This window comes from Mustela nivalis, assembly GCF_964662115.1.
Source record: "Mustela nivalis genome assembly, chromosome: 3".
Classification (NCBI taxonomy): Eukaryota; Metazoa; Chordata; class Mammalia; order Carnivora; family Mustelidae; genus Mustela; species Mustela nivalis.
The window spans coordinates 98,448,107-98,468,136 of NC_139022.1; the positions used below are offsets into that span (position 1 = coordinate 98,448,107).

General features: G+C 43.7%; 2 protein-coding genes and 1 long non-coding RNA gene across 17 annotated transcripts in view; 1 reads left to right on the plus strand and 2 right to left on the minus strand.

Moving 5' to 3' along the window:
- Positions 1 to 10,131, minus strand: part of LOC309862305 — a 64,816-nt gene extending 54,685 nt beyond the window's left edge. Inside the window, exons 1-2 of the long non-coding RNA XR_014310408.1 lie at positions 9,718 to 10,131; positions 7,485 to 7,631 (exon numbers count right to left, since the gene is read on the minus strand). This is a non-coding gene — a long non-coding RNA (uncharacterized lncRNA). The remainder of the gene's footprint in view (positions 1 to 7,484; positions 7,632 to 9,717) is intronic.
- Positions 10,132 to 14,298: 4,167 nt separating this feature from the next.
- On the plus strand, positions 14,299 to 15,810 carry GPR151 (G protein-coupled receptor 151). Its single transcript, XM_082723259.1, has one exon. The coding sequence runs from the start codon at positions 14,302 to 14,304 to the stop codon at positions 15,556 to 15,558; it is 1,257 nt and encodes a 418-aa protein (XP_082579385.1). The 5' UTR covers positions 14,299 to 14,301; the 3' UTR covers positions 15,559 to 15,810.
- Positions 15,811 to 18,574: 2,764 nt separating this feature from the next.
- Positions 18,575 to 20,030, minus strand: part of TCERG1 (transcription elongation regulator 1) — a 62,364-nt gene continuing 60,908 nt past the window's right edge. For 8 of the 15 annotated variants that reach the window (XM_082724531.1, XM_082724530.1, XM_082724529.1 and 5 more), the window contains one exon: positions 18,575 to 19,645. In XM_082724531.1, coding sequence (XP_082580657.1) covers positions 19,444 to 19,645 — 202 coding nt within the window. In that variant the 3' untranslated portion in view covers positions 18,575 to 19,443. Of the gene's footprint in view, positions 19,646 to 19,931; positions 20,026 to 20,030 lie in introns of all 15 variants that reach the window. The other 7 variants (XR_014309977.1, XR_014309978.1, XR_014309979.1 and 4 more) reach the window with 1 other exon arrangement.

The window sequence follows — 20,030 nt, forward strand, 5'->3', positions numbered from 1 at the left end:
GAGAGAAAGGGACCCCGGGGACCCAGGACCCTGGGACCATGACCTGAGCGGAAGGCAGAGGCTTTAACCCACTGAGCCACCCAGGCGCCCCCTCAATTTCGTTTTTTAATATTTATTTATTTACTTTTTTTTTTTAAGTAAACTGTCTCCCCAACATGGGGCTTGAACTCACAACCCCAAGATCAAGAGTCAGAGGCTCCACCAACTGAGCCAAACAGGCTATCCCAGCAGTTCTATTTTGAAAGACATATATTTAATTAGAGATTTCTGCTCTATTTTTACCACCATTCTCTTCCCTCTAGAAGATAAAATATGACAGGAAAGCCAAGCAATGCTTGGATCCCACCCTGCAAGTTAATCACCACATTCCTAACTAGCAGCTGAACAGCCCAAAAATGTAAAATGTCAAATATTTTGCAGCTGAACTGGAAACCTAAAGGTAATTTGCCAAGTGCACCCAGTTAAAGACTCCTGCAGAAACATAATAAACCCCACAGGTATGTAAAACCAAACTGATTTAGCAAAGCTGAGAAGTCTAATGCTCACAGAAACTGTTTCATGCATTCTAAGTACAACCTGGGGTCCCAGCAGAGCTCTGGCCCGTTAAGCAATTAATCAATCTCAAAGAATGTTTGTCTTCAACTATGTCTCTTTGCTTATGAAGAACATGTTTTCACCTTTTAAACTACCAGTTTCCTGGGAGTCCCTGAGACCCTTACAGGAGGCCCATGAGATCAAAACCCTTTTCTAATAATACTAAAATGCTATTTGCCTTTCTTACTCTCCTGCTTTCATGAGTGTACAATGGAGTTTCCTAGAATCTACATGATAAATGATACTTTAGCAGACTGAGAAGCGGATAGGAGAATCCAGCTCTCTTCTATTGAACCAGGCATTAAGGAGATTTGCAAAGACATACAATATTCCACACGGCTCACTAGAATTTTCTTCTTTTAGAAAGTGTTGTTATAAATGGCTAACAGACACATGAAAAAATGTTCATCATACTAGCCATCAGGGAAATTCAAATCAAAACCACATTGAGATACCACCTTATACCAGTTAGAATGGCCAAAATCAACAAGACAGTAAACAAGTGTTGGAGAGGATGTGGAGAAAGGGGAACCCTCTTACACTGTTGGTGGGAATGCAAGCTCATGTAGCCACTTTGGAAAACAGTGTGGAGACTCCTTAAGAAATTAAAAATAGAGCTACCCTATGACCCTGCAATTGCATTACTGAGTATCTACCCCAAAGATACAGATGTAGTGAAAAGAAGGGCCATCTGTACCCTAATGTTCATAGCAGCAATGGTCACAGTCGCCAAACTGGAAAGAACCAAGATGCCCTTCAACGGACGAATGGATAAGGAAGATGTGGTCCATATACACTATGGAGTATTATGCCTCCATCAGAAAGGATGAATACCCAACTTTTGTAGCAACATGGATGGGACTGGAAGAGATTATGCTGAGTGAAATAGCAGAGAGAGTTAATTATCACTTATTTGTGGAGCATAGGGAATAACATGGAGGTCATGGGGAGATGGAGAGGAGAAGGGAGTTGGGGGAAATTAGAAGGGGAGATGAAGCATGAGAGACTGTGGACCCTGACAAACAAACTGAGGGTTTTGGAGGGGCGGAAGGTGGGGGGTTGGGGGATGGGTGAGCCTGGGGGTGGGTATTAAGGAGGGCGTGCATTGCATGGAGCACTGGGTGTGGTGCATAAACAATAAATTCTGGAACACTGAAAAGAAATTTAAAAAATAAATAAAAATTTTTAAGAAGAGAAAGTGTTACTTCTTACAAAAAAACTATTACTTATGTTAACCTATCATTAAATGAATTAATATTTTTAAAAATTTCTCAGCTTCTAGTCTCCAGTAAGATCAATATTGGCAGATATAACCCACAACAAAAACTCTAAGGGGGGGGCGCTCAATAATTTTGAAGAGTGTAAAGGAATCCTCAGACCAAAAATTTTCAGACCCACTGATTTAAACAGATTTCCTATTGTTTATGGGATTAAGCAAGAATTCTGAAGACTGGTTTCTTCTTAAATACTCTTTTTTGCAGCACAAATAAAGAGGGGTCAAGTTTGAGAATTCAGCCCTTAAACTCCTCCAAGGCCGAGGCCCCTGGCCCCCACCTACCAACCCTGCAGTCTTCAGGTCTTCTGTGGAGGCATCTCCCTTCCACCTGCTTGCTCCAACACCGTGCTGCAGGAGGATTACAGTCGTCACCATTCAGCCTTTTTTCCACTGGAGAGCGTGTACCATCCACCAGACAGGCAGCCTTCAAGACTTCATTAAGAAGAGCTGATAACAGGGATGCCTGGGTGGCTCAGTTGGTTAAGCAGCTGCCTTCGGCTCAGGTCTTGATCCCAGCGTCCTGGGATCGAGTCCCACATCGGGCTCCTTGCTCCGCAGGGAGCCTGCTTCTCCCTCTGACTCTGCCTTCCACTCTGTCTGCCTGTGCTCGCTCTCGCTCGCTCTCTCTCTGACAAAATCCTTTAAAAAAAAAAAAAAAAAGAAGAGCTGATAACAGTGCCTGGAACGTGTGAGCCCTTATTCAATGTTGACAGTGACGGTGATGGTGGCTGCCTTAGAATAATCCAAAGTCTTCTTCACTTACAGCTGAGAAAGCCGAAGCACCTGTTACTTGTTCAAGGGCACACGGCTAGGGATTGGCAAAACCGGGATCCCAGCCCAGCTCTGTTTGAATCCAAGTCCGAGATCTCAACACTTGTGCTCTGTGCCAGCGTTTCTCACACTTTACGGTGCACATGAATCAGCTGAGGTTCTTAGTAAATGCAGGTTCTGACTCTGTGGCTATGGGATGGGACCTGGAGTTCTGCATTTCTAACGAGCTCCCAAGAAGACCAAAGCTGCTGGTCCTCAAGGCACAATTTAGAAGGCTGTACACCTGCCCTCTCCTAAGAATCTTTAAAGTTTTTTGCTCAGTGTTTGTTTTCCTCTCTCTATAATAAGATGTCTTTATCATAATTAAAAGTATTTTTTGTCTTTGTTCCCTTCAACAATAGTCCCTCGCCTTCATGCCACCCGTTTTTGTCAGTTAGTCACAGGCACTCAACAACTACCTGGAGAGCATCACATTCATGCTCTTTTCCATCCGCTGAGCCAGTACCTCCGGCTACCATCAGGGGGCGATGCGTGTTCAACAGTCCTTCAGGCTCAGCAGCTGCGTCCTCTTGGTAGAGCTGAGTTACTGCACTGTATGATTACATGAACTTCTACTAAAAATGGATGGGAACTGGAAAAATCAAACTGCGGTGGTGACCGGAAGTACAGGTCTCAAACACAGCACAAATGAAATAGCAAAAGACATCAGTAAGCATGCCAAAATGTATTAAAAAGTATCAGGCTTTGGTGGAGTGGAGGCTTTATGACAGTCATTGGTATTTGTCCATATAAGTCAAAAAACAAGACCAAGAACTTATTTGACTCCCGGGCACCTGGCTGGCTCAATTGGTAGAGCAGGCGACCCTTCATATCACCCTTAATAACTCAGGTGAGTCCAAGCCCCACACTGTACATAGAATTTGCTTAAAAAGCAAGACAAAACAAATTTTTTAAAAACTTGTCTGATTTTTTTTTAAAGATTTTATTTATTTATTTGACAGAGAGAGATCATAGTAGTCAGAGAGGCAGGCAGAGAGAGAGAGGGAAGCAGCTCCCCGCTGAGCAGAGAGCCTGATGCGGGACTCAATCCCAGGACCCTGAGACCATGACCCAAGCCGAAAGCAGCAGCTTAAACCACTGAGCCACCCAGGTGCCCGAAAACTTGTCTGATTTTTAAGACATATGTCAAATATTAATTCTAAAGACAAGTTACTGGGTATTTTATAGTATTTATTAATAAGTAAATAGTAATAAATAATAATCATAATAAATACTCTGAACAGAGCTCTGTCTGATGGAATCTAATAGGATCCCATTCACAACTGGGTAAATATATATAAGTTTGTTTGTAAATATGCAGAAATAAATATATGGTAGCGTCTTCACCAAATGAACGGTTTTCTAGAAAGCAGGACTGCAGTTGAAATGAGGTTCTAATGAGAAAATCTCTAGATTCTAGTCGTTATCACAGGAGAAATAACTAATTCACTAGTTATTTCTAATAACTAATTATTAGACTAATAGACTAATAACTAATAGTTATTTCTAATAACTTACTGTTTCTGTGTCTATTATACAATTTCTACAATTCCCCAGGAGCTGATCCGGTAGCTCCCTTTGGTAATTCATTACCTAGGGGTACAGTTATTAGAAAATTTATTTTGGAGACACATTAATGTTTTGGAGCTCAAATGCCAAAGATAGGCCACCTGGGGTCAAATCCTAGGCCTATCACTTACTGGCCACATGACTTTGAATTAGTTACTTCATGAAATGAAGTGCTCAAGATTCAGTGAGCAAAGGGGCGTCTGGGTGGCTCAGTGGGTTAAGCCGCTGCCTTCGGCTCAGGTCATGATCTCAGGGTCCTGGGATCGAGTCCCGCATCAGGCTCTCTGCTCAGCAGGGAGCCTGCTTCCTCCTCTCTCTCTGCCTGCCTCTCTGCCTACTTGTGATCTCTCTCTGTCAAATAAATAAATAAAATCTTAAAAAAAAAAAAAAAAAGATTCAGTGAGCAAAGACCTTACAATGAATAATGGGAAGAACTCCAAGATTCAATATTCAGTTGTCCAAGTAACCCCAGTGCCCACATGATACAGGAAATGCAGATGACTATAGCAAGATTTAAACCCAGTTCAATCATCTCCAGCATCATGGGCATTAATAGGCAAGAATGGCTCTTTGGTAATGGCTAAGTTTGGTTCTAAGTAAGGAATATACACAAGGTTGACAGGAATGGCCTAACTCCAATCAGTGACATAAAATCCTAAAAAAATCCCTTCCTCCTGGGGCGCCTGGGTGGCTCAGTGGATTAAGCTTTTGGCTCAGGTCATGATCTCAGGGTCCTGGGATAGAGCCCTGCGTTGGGCTCTTTGCTCAGCGGGGAGCCTGCTTCTCTCTCTCTCTCTGCTTGACTCTCTGCCTACTTGTGATCTCTCTCTCTCTGTCAAATAAATAAATAAAATCTTTAAAAAAAAAATCCCTTCCTCCCAAAGTAAGGAATATACACAAGGTTGACAGGAATGGCCTGACTCCAATCAGTGACATAAAATCCTAAAAAAATCCCTTCCTCCCAAACACATAAAAACATGTGACAGAACACTCAGCAGCCATTTCAAAGATGTAGATCAATTGTTCGAAGTTATTTATGACAGAATATGAGACAGCAAATTTACAAAGACATCTGGTGGCATCTCTACAAAATTACATACAATATATATTTGAAAATATGCATATAAAGTCATCTGGGAAGTGTCACATCTCATTTCTCCCATGCAGCCTTCCCTGAGAAACCCAGGAACTTCCTGCCTCTGAGTTTTAACCTCTTTTCTAGATTCTGTCAGTGATTGATATACTCTGGAATTTCAGAAATGCACCTCAGGGACCTCAATAGTAAGTGAAGAGAGCTCAGGTAATAGGACCATGATTCACTCAACTCCTGCTTCAAACAGAACACCTTTCATTATATCTATTGCAAATTTTGGGCTCCTGCCTAAGATTTCATCTGAAAAAAGGTTTTCCATAGCTAAATTAAGAGTCAGCCCCATTGACCACAGTATTAACTTGGTACATGCTTTGCATTTCCATTGGTATTGTCTTATGTAACACGACAGACGATCATTCATCAAAGTACATACTGTGTCCCCAAAGAGATTGACTTCAAAGACTTTATAAGATCTTAGTCCTACTACCCTGATTTACCCACAGTTATACAGAATGGCTTCATAGATTTTTTTAAAAGATTTTATTTGAGAGAGAGAGACAGACAGACAGACAGAAATAGTGAGAGAGAGCACAAGCATAGAGGAGAGGGAGAAGCAGACCCCCCTACCCCCCAGCGCTGAACAGAGAACCAGATGCAGGACTAGGTCCCAGGACTCTGGGATCATGACCTGAGCCAAAGGCAGACGCTTAATGACTGAGCAACCCAGGCACCACCAGCTTCACAGATTCTTGTTGAACAATTGAGAATGCTTCCGCTAGGACATCCATGTTTACAGGACACAGCTAACTAACAACTCAGATAGTGTATCCAAGACTGGAACTTGATGGTCTACAGATCTCCACTGGCTTTTCTCATGACAGCTAAATTCCTGTTTTACTGTCATCTTCCACCCAAAAGCACATCCTTCACAGAAGCATTTGAGAGAGGGCGAGTCTGAGCACACACAAGTAGGGGGAGGGGCAGAAGGAGAGGGAGAGGCAGGCTTCCTGCTGAGCTGGGAGCCCAAAGCGGGGCTTCATTCCAGGACTTCATCCCAGGATTCCACCATGACCTGAGCCAAAGGCGGTCCCTTAACCGACTGAGCCACCCAGCACCAACCCCCATATGAAATTTACAGTTCAGTCCCTTAGCTATCCTAACAGCATTTCAAGGGCTTAGTTGCTGCAGGTAGCTGGTGGCTACAGTATTGGAAAGTGCAGATATAGAATATTGCCATCATCACAGATAACACTGCTATCAAGGCCACCAAGTTCATCATTTCATAGTGTTCTGAAGAACACTAATATAGTAAGATGCTATAAGGCTGGCTAAGTTCATCTAGAAAATTCTGCACCCACACCCCCTGCCTTACATATAAGAATATTAATATCACGGAACCTTAGGACTCTAGCTCTAGCATCAGACAGATGTGAGTTTGAATTCTAGCACTGTCACTTACAGCAGTGTGACCTTGAACAAGTCATTTACCTTTGAGCCTTAGTTTGAGAATAACCGAATTCCTTAGTATTGTCATGATAATGAGATAATCCACATAAAATTTAGCAAAGTGCTTCACAAATATGAAAGTCTCAACAAATGTCAGCTCTAACCACCAACCTCTTTTTTTTCCCCAAGAATACACAGAAGAGAATAAAACCCCCTCACCAAAGATGCCTGTGCCCTAGGAACCTGTGAATATTTACCTTACATGGCAAAAAAGGATTTTGAGATGAGAACATGACCCTGGATGATCTAGTGGCCACGATGTAATCACAGGGGTGCTTTCAGTGAGGAAAGCAGTAGGCTCAGAGTCAGAGAAGGAGACACCATAAGAAAACCAGAGGGGGTATTGGAGGGAGATGTTGTGCTGCTGGCTTTGCAGATGGAGGACAGACCACAAACCAAGGAGAGCAGGTATCTTCTAGGAGCTGGAAAAAATAAGGACTCGCCCCCACGGGTCCTAGAAAGAACGCAGCCCTCCTGACACTTGACTTTAGGAATTTCAATTTCCAGGACAATAAGGTGGTTTATACTGTTTTAAGGCGCTAAGTTCGTAATAATTTATTATAGCAGGAATAGGAAACCAATAGAGAACACCTGAAATCATCTATCAAGGTACTGATGTCCCACTGGGAGTCTTACCTGGTAAGAGGAGCTGGAACCAGAATCAGGAATCCATATGGTCTAGCTCAGTTGCACCGGTAACCCGTTGTGTAACTACTATCGGGTCAAAATCTCTGGGGTGCTTTACTTTCTTCTACAAAGTGATGATAACATTAATTCCTTTACCTAATTAAAAAAAATTATGACAGTAAAAATAAGAGACCTACTTCATGAGAGTAACTCCAACTTGCACATTTCAACTCTTGTCAATTCTAAGTACTCAGCATGGGAGTAAAATATTGCATAAAGTAGAAAAGTTTTAGAAGAATGTCCTGAACTTTCCCCAAGGATTTATAATGAAAAGATTTTTTTGTATGTCAACACACTCAGCCTCAAAGCTACCCAAACCAACATTGTATATACCCAGCTGAAATATTTGGAATCAAGTCCTTGCCTTCCTTCCCCTCCATCCAGACATTTCTAAAATTTGCTGTGTGATATTTAGTCATGAAGGATGTTAACAAGATTTTTTTAACTTTTTATCCCTCCCCGAGTCAACAGGAAAGACAAATCCTCTAGCTCAGCTCACAGGAGCTGCTCTCCCATCATTAAAAGAAAGGCAATCCCCAGACTCAGGGATGGCGACGTCCTTTCTTTTTCCTTAACCTGAAACAGGAAACGAGATGACCGCCATAGCTCTGAACACCGCACATTCCTTCCACCACCACCACCACCCCCCCAACCCCCCATCCCCCCCCACCCCGCTCATCCTGGGCTGGGACGTTTGTGACAAGGCCACGCGCCACATGCTGGATTGGGCGGTCATGGAAACAGTTCTAGTCAGTGCCGAGGACATCCTCTCATCAGGATGGGCACCAAGGTGCCAAGAGTAAAATATCAAAAACCACTGAAGTGTACACTTGATGCAGCTCGTAAGGCATGTGAATCATAGTTCAATCCAGTTCCTTTTTATAAAAAGGTCAAAGAAATGGACATGGCAAAGAAATTGTGTTTCATTTTCTTTAAATCAGATTTTCCTCTAAATGATGGGACCTGTCATTCCATAAGAACCAACCACAAACGACACCCTATCAAGACAAAAGACCTGGAGCCAGGGGTGGGCTGACTGTGTCCAAAGTAGGATTTTAACCATTCTGGACCCAAAGAAATATTTCAGTCTTTTATTTGCTGAAAAGACTCTTTTCCTAAGACAGTGTGTGCCAACAAAAAACCGACCTGTGTCATCTTCACTGTGGTGACATTGGTCCCTGGGACTCCAGGGTCTTTTTGACGGGGCCTCTCATTACATTGTAACAAAGATCATAGCTACAATTACCATCTGCACTGTAACAACAGAAAAAGCAAACAACCACTCAGGAAAGAAAGAAAAAAAAAAAAGCTCAAAGTAAACACGTCAGGATATGGACCACAGCTGTGTCCCAATGGGCCTAGGAGTGATTTTTTTCAAGTTCTGCCTGAGTCGGCAAGGGACCTCCATGGCCCTCTCTTCCCACCATCCTCATGCTTCCCCAAGAGCCTTCACAACGATGTCCAAATTTTCTCCTCCATAAAAATCCAAACATGAATAATTTTTGTTAATAAACAAAACCAAAATCCCTGGCAGGTAAAAGTGCAAGACGATGGGAAGAACAAGAAGCATCAGCCCAGCAGCTGAGATTCATGGACCCCAGCCTGTGCCCTGCTAGCCAGGAGCCAGGGGCCTCCATAGGACAAGTCAAGTCCACGGTCGGTCGGAGCCACACACAAGGCAGAGGGGTCTCTTTCCATTAGAACAGTCTCGTGTTTTCAGGGCAGGCTCCCCATCTCCAGACTCGCAGTCTGTGGAATTTGAAATCTGCAGGGCAGCCGCCCGACACGGGACTTCAGAGGCACATAACCGACGGCAGAAACCGGAGGAGGGGTGCTGTTTTGTAGGAGTGGCCACCCCTAGACCCAGCCAGACCTGGTCAACACTTACCTTAGGAACAGACTGCCACTTAGCTCGCATCTGCGGCCTGAAACTACCCTCCAAACCCTAAACCAGCAGTAATGGGACGTGCAGGTCAGGAAGACCCACGGCCAAAGCGACTCCACACCAACAAGGTGACTGCGGTCCCAAAAAAGAGCATGACCGGGGCCCTGGGGAAAAGGAACCCTCCACATAGCAAAGCCATCGGCAAAGAAGGAAACACCAACAGTGCTCCGTGACCCTCTTCAACAGTGGGAGCGGGAGTGAGCGGGCGGCAGGCAGCTGGGACTGGGGAGCGCTAACCTGCAGAGCGCCCGCGGCCGGAGCTGGGCACGTTCTGTGAGCTCCCCGGCGGCAGGGGGCCCGCAAAGCCCAGCCCCATCTACTCTGCGCCTTCCCGAGCTGCACCTGCAGTTTCGAGCCTACAAACCTGCAGGCAGACGGAGGCATTAACTCTCAGAGACCCGACGGCAACCCTGCTAACTTCTCCGATAAGAAAGAGCTGTTTTCTGCTGCGTGTCCTGCAGAGACACGGAATACATGCGCGCATCAACTCCACGAAGTTCTAGCAGACGGGCAGGTAGGGGCAGGGCTGAGGTCCCGGCTTAGATGGCACAGCTGCAGGAGGACCTTTGCCAGATGCCCCCCACCGACTCTTGGTTTGCTCCAGGGACCCCTACACAGGGCCCCACGACAGCCAGCCTTTTTACTGCCCTGTCCGTGAACTTTCCAGCCTGTTCACCCCTCCCCCTGGATTGGGCTCCCTTAGAAAAGGGACTCTTCCATCACCTGGGGGGCCAAGGTCTAGCACGGATGTTTAGGGTTCGGTGCAGAGGAGAGGCTTGGTAAATATTCACTGAAAGGAAAGTACACAAGCTTTGTATTCCCCGTGCCAAAGAGCTTAACACCTGTTGCTGAGCTGAACTCTACCAGTTTCAGAAACGCGATGAACAGGAAGTAACCCCCAGTTAATTCTTTAGGGGAACAGGATAGCATGCTCTTTGTGAACACCCTAACTCTGGGGCCGGACCCACTGGGGTCCCAACTCTGTCATCTACTGGCTGTGTGATCTACAGACCCACAGGCAAATAATTTCGGGTCTTGTGCTTCAGAGTCCCCATCTGTAGGAAGGCTGTCGGCACAGCACCCCACTCCGGGAGCTGTTCTGAAGATTCCCCTGCAGAACGTGGGAACCTTACCAGCGGCTTCCTCTTAACATCAGTGCTATAGGTAGTGTCCCTATCAGGAAAAACAGCCTGGAGCCCCTGGAAGCTTTGGCTGGAAAGGAGGTGGTGACTGCAGTTTCTGGGGTCTCCGTGTCGAGTGTGGAGTAGGGGAAAGACTGTGCTGGGAGTCCATTTGCAAGCTGGGAACCGGCACCAGAGACAGCAAATTCTGAGACCTCGCCCTTTCTCCCTGTGGCCCTAGTCTATCCTTTTTCCCCCGCCCAGGACCATCCTTTGTCTTGGTCCTTCTAAACTGCAAGCCCTTTCCGTGGCTCTATCATTTGTTTTTGTAAATCACTGTCTCAGATTAGAAGACCCCTCTCCTGGAACCTCTTGAGCATTCTAAGAGCAGGGACATATCTGCTCTTTACCTATCCTCCATCCCAAATAACTCTTCTAAAACAAAACAAAGCTTTATCGAGGTATAACTTACATACCATAAATCTACTCACTTTGAGTGTACAAGTCAAGATTTTTTAGCACATTTACAGAATTGTGTAACCATCCAATTTTAATTTGCTTCCGTCACCCCAAAAAGATCCTGTGGGCCCATTTGCACTCACTCCCTTTCCCACCCCTGGCCCCAGGAACCACTATTCTACTTTCTGTCTCCCTATTATTTGCCTTTTCTGGGCATTTCATAGAAAAGGAGTTTCACAACTTGTGGTCTTTGTGTCTGGCTTCTTTGACTTAGCAGAGTACTTTTGAGGTACCCCTATGTTGTAATATGTATCATTCTTTTATACCGCTGCATAGTATTCCCTTGTACAAATGGAACCATTTGTTTATCTGTTCACCAATGTGGGCATCTGGTTGTTTCCAGCATTTTGGGAGTGGGGAGGCTACTCGTGCTTTTCAACCCAAATAACTCTCCATTTTATTACTGTATTTTTTTTTAAGATTTCATTGATTTATTTGACAGAGATGACAAGTAGGCAGAGAGGCAGATGGGGTGGGGGGGGCAGCAGGATCCCTGCTGAGCAGAGAGCCCAATGCAGGGCTCCATCCCAGGACCCTGAGATCATGACCTGGGCTGAAGGCAGAGGCTTAACCCACTGAGCCACCCAGGCATCCCCATTTTATTACTGTATTGTATTGCTCAGTCCACCTTGCCAACATAATTTCTCCCCATGATCTCTTCTATCAAGCAGGAAAGGGGCTCAAATACTAAGTAACTCCCCAAAATAAATAAAAATAGGGAAACCTGACAAATGTCCATTATGCATATAACTTAATCCTGTATTAGAGAAAATATGTTATCGACAAAGTTCAACTTACAGATAAGAAACATGCATATGGGTTTTTTTCCCCTTTAGGTTTGCTAAATTACATTTAGCCTTTAAATGGAAATGATGTTAAAATGAAGAAAAAGTGAACACAAGCTACAGATCACACTTGTCAGTACCTAGAGGCACAAGTGCTGACAGATCAAAAGATCTATCTGACTGGTGCTTGGTCTTGGGGGCTTGCCAAAGGGGAGAATTTCTTTTTGCTACAAGCACATAGTCTCATTTTGAATTCTATGGTCAACGATGAGTCAGGAAAAACACTCAAAAACTCATTTCTAGTTCTCAGGGGGTTCAGAAAATAATATATATCTATACACATATGGGCATATATATGAGAGAGCAAATGTGCCTAAATGTTCATAACTGGTGAAATCTGGATAAAATTTATATGAGTTGCAGAAGGTCTTGCATTCTTTTCTCTAAGTTTATAAGTTTTTCAAAATATAAAGTTCAAGTGCATTACCTGCAAAAACTGTGGAAAACTAAGCCTTCCCATACTTCAGGCCAAACATTTGGTCTCTAGCTGGAGCACTGGGGAGTCCTTCCCTGAGTCCATTTAATAGACTGGGGAAAGAACCACAAGATGGACCTTTGTTTCCTTAGTTGTCTTCTAAAGATCAGGCTTAAAAGAGTTCTGGAACTCATTTAGCTGTCTGCCATATGTCTTTAGGAGCCCGGAGTGCCCTAAGCTTTAAAGCCATGATGGCACTGAGTCTCTGTCTCTGGTCCCAAATGGACGTCCTCCACGTATACCAGATAATCTCTAATTTACACCATGTCCATTTGCTCCAAGTAGAGCTCAAGAAGTTTCTCTACATGCCCCCACCCCCCCATTCCCTCCCCCACCCCAGAAGATGGCATTGCCTCTTTACCTGCACAAATGCTGCTTTCGGGGTGTGTGCCTATTATTTCCACAGCCATAGTGCAAACTGGAGGGTTACAGCACATTGCTGGGACAAGGCATCAGCCCCATTACTGTTTCCGAAGTACCCTGACTTTCCAGAGGAAGAGGGAAGGCCGACCGATGCAAAGAAACCCAGCACCACAGAGAGCTTTTCCACTCGTCAGTGGCTGTCTATCCCATCCGTTTTTATCAGGTGAGGTGGGGGCTCTGAGGGATTTTGGAGTGGCATCCCTTTACTTTCCAGAGACGAACTGGAGAGCACAGCACATTCTCAGTGCCCAACACTAAGCATTTCTGGGTCAGCTGCACTCAGAGCAGGACACATCTTCACAGCAATCCCACAACCCCTTTCCCTGAACGATTCTGGCTCCTCTGATTCCTCCAGAGTATCTTTCCACTAACCACCGTAAAGTGTCATGACTGGTTCTAGAATCATTTTTTTTCCAAGAACTGTCTCGTTTTCCAATGTTAAGATGTAACTTTCTTTAAAACGCCTTAAAGGTCTTCCACATAGGAATTCTTTCTTTCTCTTTTATTCCTCTTGTCTTGGTACATCTTGGCTTTCTGCAGAGCCGCCTAATTTCATCACTCCGTTGTCTTCATCGTCCTCGCCTGTTGAAATCGTATTTCACATAGTGTAACTCAGAGTCTAAAATCACTTCGAAAAAGCTCACAGTCGCTGGGCTAAGCTACAGACTAAAGTCATCTGTAGGGAGATTTTTACACAGGACTCCTTTACCGTTTGTATTTTCCTTCTCCAGCTCTGCACGTCTGATCCCAGGGGGCTGCTGGTGGGGAGGCTGGGTCGAGGCAGCGGCTCATCTGTGCAGGGGGGAAAGCAGCACTGGTTCTTGCTTTAAAACAGGGCAGGTCCCCCCAACCTGCAACCTCCGCAACCACCGGGAACTTGTTGGAAACGCACTGTCTTGGGCCTTGCTCCTGACGGCCGCCCTGCCCCCCCCCACCCCCAAACGGGAACACAGGGGATTCTGGGGCAGACTGAAGTGTTAAAAGTCCCTCGCTCAGAGGCAGTGGTTCCCGAATGACAGACGGCAGTCAAGGTTTTAGAAACAGCTGGTTGAAAATAATTGCCTGACTGGCTCGGGACGCACCCCCCCGCCACCAGAATATATCCCACAGATCTGTATGTTGTCCTCATTTATCATTTATGAGTATGTGGGGTTTTAACTCCATGGGGCTGACGATGTGACTTGAGGGTTGCTAATGAGCAGGACCCAAGCACCCCCACTGCTGGCCATTCAGGGCAGCAGCGGTGTCTCGCAGGCGACAGAGCAGAGGCGAGCAGTCAATCTTCTTCCACATTCTGCTCTCAGGAAACAAGCAAGGGGAGGGTCCAGAGGCGTCATCTGACAGGAATGACAGCATATTTATTTCCTACACAGAAGAGCCAAGGCAGAAAGACAGAACGAAGTTAACTTCTGTAAGGACGAGCTGCGTGGGAAAGGTGATGCTGGTAGCTGCCTTTGCAGACGCCAACTCCAGCACCATGAACATGTCTGCTCATCTCCACTTTGCCGGAGGGTACCTGCCCTCTGACTCAAAGGACTGGAGGACCATCGTCCCAGCTCTCTTGGTGGCCGTGTGCCTGGTGGGCTTCATGGGGAACGTTTGCGTGATCAGCGTTCTCCTTCACAGCGCTTGGAAAGGAAAGCCGTCCATGATCCACTCCCTGATTCTGAATCTCAGCCTGGCCGACCTCTCCCTCCTGCTGTTTTCGGCACCTGTCCGAGCTACAGCATACTTCAAAAGTGTGTGGGACCTTGGCTGGTTTGTCTGCAAGTCCTCGGACTGGTTCGTCCACACGTGCATGGCAGCCAAGAGCCTGACGATCGTTGCAGTGGCCAAAGTGTGCTTCATGTATGCAAGCGCCCCAGCCAAGCCAGTAAGTATGCACAACTGCACCATCTGGTCGGTGCTCGTGGCCATCTGGGCTGCGGCTAGCCTGCTGCCCCTGCCTGAGTGGTTCTTCAGCACCACCAGGCTTCATGAGGGTGTGGAAATGTGCCTCATGGATGTACCGCCTGTGGCCAAAGAGTTCATGGCCATGTTTGGGAAGCTCTACCCTCTCCTGGCATTTTGCCTTCCATCACTCTTTGCCAGTTTTTATTTCTGGAGAGCTTATGGCCAGTGTAGAAAACGAGGAACCAAGACTCAAAATCTCAGAAACCAGATGCGCTCCAAGCAACTCACAGTGATGCTGCTGAGCATCGCTGTCACCTCCGCGGTCCTCTGGCTCCCTGAATGGGTAGCCTGGCTGTGGGTATGGCACGTGAAGGCCAGAGGCCCGGCGCCGCCACAGGGTTTTATAGCCCTGTCTCAAGTCCTCGTGTTTTCCACCTCTTCGGCAAATCCTCTCATTTTTCTAGTGATGTCAGAGGAGTTCAAGGAAGATTTGAAAGGCTTATGGAAATGGATGATAACCAAAAAGCAACCAACTGCCTCAGAGTCTCAGAAAACACCAGCTGGCCACTCAGAGGCCCCTCCCGACGATGTTCCAGCTCCCGAGTCCCCAACATCCATACCAGAGAAGGAGAAAACTGGCTCTCCCTCCTCTGGCATAGAGAAGAGCGAGAAGGCACAGATGCCCATCCTCCCTGATGTAGAGCAGTTTTGGCATGAGAGGGACACAGTCCCTTGTGTACAAGACAATGACCCTGTCCCCTGGGAACATGAAGATCAGGAGACAGGAGACTGTGACAAATAGGTTAAGTTTCAAAGCAAAACAAATTGTGATTATCGTATTGACTTTTACTGCTGCTTGTCAACACCACAGCCTTGACTATATATAACCCAGTAAAATTACTGTTAGGAATTACAAAAATGCTTCACAGTATGCATTTTTGAAACATGCAATTTGGTAAGTAGAACACCATGGTAGAGGCAATGATTGTGTTTCAGAATTGTATCTTGGCTATCCGGAGTTAAGCTGAGTGTTGTGTGGAGATGTTTCCAGCACACACAACTAGAAATTCCAGCTATTTTGTCCCTTGTTCACAACTGTGGTTTTATTGGGGGCTCCTCGGGACCATCCTACACTGGCCAGAGCAGAGCCCATCTTTGCCAAAAGCTGAACTCCTTTCCTTTTACTTTCTTCCTGAACCTGCTAGCCTTAATGTTGCTTACCAAACTTTATTTCATATAACCAAAGCTCCAAGTCTACTTCCACTTAAGAGATTTTAAACACGTTAATGAATGTTAAGGAGTGATCTTCACTTACTTAATCCATATCGAATTTCCATGACTGGAGTTGACAGAATAAGGATCACCACTTTACTGTGGACTGATTTCAAACCCAAGTTTAAGTAAATTCACACTTCACCTTATCCTCAATAATGTGTTTCACTTGTCTTTGTAAAGCTACTTCTGTCTTCAGTTTCTAAGTCTGAGGATTTTAGCACCTTACCATGACATTCTAAATTCGGATATGGAGAAAGAACTTTTTATTGCCCTTCTTTCTCTCCCCAGTTACCTGTTCCTCCCAATACCTCCTTTCAGTCAAGGCAAATAGAAACTATAACTAATGATAAAAGTAGCAATTGCTGCAGGCAACCTCCAAGTAAGAAGAAGGAATAGAGATGGTCATCTTTCTTGTTAAATGATACTAAATATCTCCCGAACACTCAAGTTGAACCCTGCCCCTGCCGAAGTTTTAAAATAGCTAAGGGTCTTTGTTATAAAGATAATCAAGAGTAACAAGAGAAGTACTTATGTTTAAAAAATAAATAGTATGAAAAGAAAAACTCCAGGGATACAAAAGAGAATTTGGCTAAGAAAGCAAACAGCACAAGGGCAATACAGGAAAAAAAGAAAAAAGAAAAAAAAAAAAAAAAGCAGACTATTAAATTGTGTTCCCAAACATATTACTGGTGTAGTTTGGATAAAAAGGCAGTAACTATTCATTTTGCAGCAAGGTAAAGCATACCCGATAAAACATAATTATGATACATTTCTTTCCCCATTAGATATAAGGACACTTAGCCACAATTCTTGATTACTTTGTAATGGAATTCTGGGGTATTTGCACTGAGGGGTTCCCTCAGGAAAATAACTGCCTGGAGAAGCCATGGAGAAGTTAAAATATAAAAATATGCTGTGGACAGAACTTTTATGTTTAAAAAAATATTCAGTCTGTGGGTTTTTTGGTTTGTTTGTTGTCTTTACAAATGGTTGTGGTTTGCTTTTCAACACAGAAGATAGGGCTGTTTTCATTTTACTTGGTTCATTACAAATTTTATTTTAAGGCTCACAGGATCACAAAGTACAATTTAACCCAAATATCCAAATATTGTTTTGTGAGACAATAGTTATACAAATCGTCTGTGATGAGCTATTTGAATTAAAGACTATTCATTATATATAGTAAATGTTCGATGTAAGCTTCCAGTGTTTGACATTCTAACTTGTAAACAAATAAAAACAATTGCTTTATTTCAGACAGTTTGGGAGACTTAAAAGTTGTCTTTGTTTGAAACCTCCTTTCAAAATCATCATCTGGCACAATGGGGACTTAATGGGGACTTAATGGGGAGTTCAGACCTTAACACTGATACAGGTCTCTGGATAAACTGAGTCAAGTATTTTTAAGGAGTTTGCTGGTAAGTGCCAAGTCAAAACGGACATTTTGAGACAGTGTAATTACAATGACCTTTTCATTAAGAACCTACACAGTCCTGACTTGATCTTTTAAAGAAATCTGCATAGTAAAGTTTGATTTGCACCTTAAATGAACAAATTAATCCCAAATAGTTAACAACAGAAGTGGAAATTAGAATAGGTATCACCAAAGCATTTTTTTTTTCACTTTTCACCTGTGAGGAACAGAAAGTAGCGAATGGGCAAACAATACTTGTGGAATTCAGAAAAATAAAATAAAACATTCTACAAAGTTCACTTTTGCGGATTATATTCCTGTAATAGTTGTGTTCCTTTTGGCAAACACTGCAGTTTCATTCCTCACAGGACTTAAAAGCCACTCAACAGAATTACAAAAATGACCTTCGAAAAAAGGGAGAAATATATTTTGTTAATTTTCAGTTGTAGAGGTTAAGACCTTAAGTAACTCCAGTTTCCTACATATATAATTTCTGTGGCACTTCATATACAAGTACTAAGTAACAAGTGAACAAGTCCATGTATGCTTGTGATGTGTGTCTGCGTGCACATGGCATACAAATACAGACCTATTGGTTCTTCCTCATTTTATGTTTGGTTGCAGTCACAGCCGGTGTGAGCAAACAGGGAAAATAAATTATCCAATTAACATATTTTTCTTAAGCGTTTTGGTGGTACTTTGGAATGAGAAATCTATGAAGGAATGAGACAGAGGAGTCTAAACTGGGGCGGTACGGCTAGAAAGGGCAAGTGGGGGTCAAAGGTGGGTATCAGGGTATGCTGTGCAGGACACACCAAAAGGATGCCAAGAAGGCATCAATCAGCCACATGGTGATATAAAAAACAAAAACAAGTCAACAAACAAACAAATCTGGGTCTTCTTGCTATGAAGCAATAAGATATTGCTAGGAGACTGAGCACCAAAATGGTTCTTTACATTCCTTCCCTTTTATACTGCAAATAATTATATTCAAGCCTTTAAAAACTGTGATATTTAGGGTGTAAAGTCAGCTTTCTTTGTGCCAAATTACATTTCCTTCTGCTTTTAAGAACAGGTTTAAAAGAAATTTTTTAATAAATTCTTTAACAATAATCATATACAATCCACATATATAAAAAGGGTTGGTTTATTGTAGTTCAAATACATAAACTGAACATTCAAACATCTTAAAATTAACTTTAGAAACAAAAGTTTAACATTCAAACAGGAGTATAGTTTACAGGGAACACCCAAGAAAGATAATTTGTTGTCTAATCCAGAATATTGATAAAGATCACTTAATGGTAAATAAAATGTGTTTAACCAGCAGTCCTATTCTGGCCAACATGTTAGTTATGACCATGGTTCCATACCTGAGAAGAAATTACTAAATAAATCTTCTCTTAGGCTAAACAACAAGACTTGGCCTCTAATTCTGAGGGGATAATCAAAGCACATAAGTGAACAAACAAAACTAAAGTGTTCTTTAGAGACAAAGGTAAAAGTATGTCCATTATAATAATCTTAGCCTCTGGAAGATAAGAATTCAATTTTCAGTGTTTTCTCTTTTACCCGCTTTAAAAAACAAAATCAAAACAAAACAACCCCCAACTTAGGTTTTCTTGGAGTCTGTGGTATTTGCATTTTGTGAGTTCAAACCACAAATGCTCTTACGTCTTGCATGTTTAACACTGCTAGAAAGAACGTCACCAAAGTCACTGACTTCCACACCTCATAAAAGGATGATTTTTAGCTTCGAGATTTTAGATTTACTAGAGACAGCCTATATTTGAGTATGTATGTCAGTCATGCCACACAAAGAAAAGCATAAATTATTTCCAAAGTGTTCTCTGTTCAGAAACGGTTCACGAATGCTTCTCCTTCTGTTCGTCAGATGGTTCTGCAATAGTTTGACTAATGCACATACATGTAAAAACCTGAAAATTGGCTCATGCAAGCGTTCTGAATGAAGATCCCCCTGTGGAAGAGTACTGAGAATTATTTTGTCGATCGTCTTGTGGGCTCTGACGCTGTGGGAGGCGGGGGTGGACCCCGGCGGTCCAGGTCGTCCACATATGCCACAATCAGTTTACGCCTCTCCTCGGGCACACAGTCTAGTACTAGATACCGTTTGTCGTTCTGCAAGATTTTTTCTACATCTTTCAGGTGCTGATCAGATTCCTGGATTAGCTTTTTGGATCTGAAATAAGAAAAGAAGTCCAAGAATTACTGACTGCTGTTCCTAGGTCTTTCAGAAATGAGCTGGAAATGTCCATCTAGTTCCTAATTGTGTTTCCATTTTATTTATTATTATTATTTTTTTTTTTTAAGAAAAATTTCACTGCAGTGGTCACCTTTGTAAGTCGCCTCAGCAAAGACTCCAAGGAGTGAAAGGGCCTCAGAAGCTGAATTACCCTCCCGCCCCTACTGGTGGTCCCTCCAGATCAGGGCTGAGGGTGGGTAGGTAAATCTTGCCCGTGCTGTACCTGTTCTGTGGATGAACAGAGGACTTCAGTCTGCGGGGCTGCCAATCCCAGCATCTCTCACAAGCTTTCACTTTCACATCTTTCACTAAATTAACTATA

What these genes read in the sequence shown, in the direction of transcription:
- GPR151 (XM_082723259.1), top strand. Translation starts at nt 14,302, where the DNA reads ATGCTGGTAGCTGCCTTTGCAGACGCCAACTCCAGCACCATGAACATG.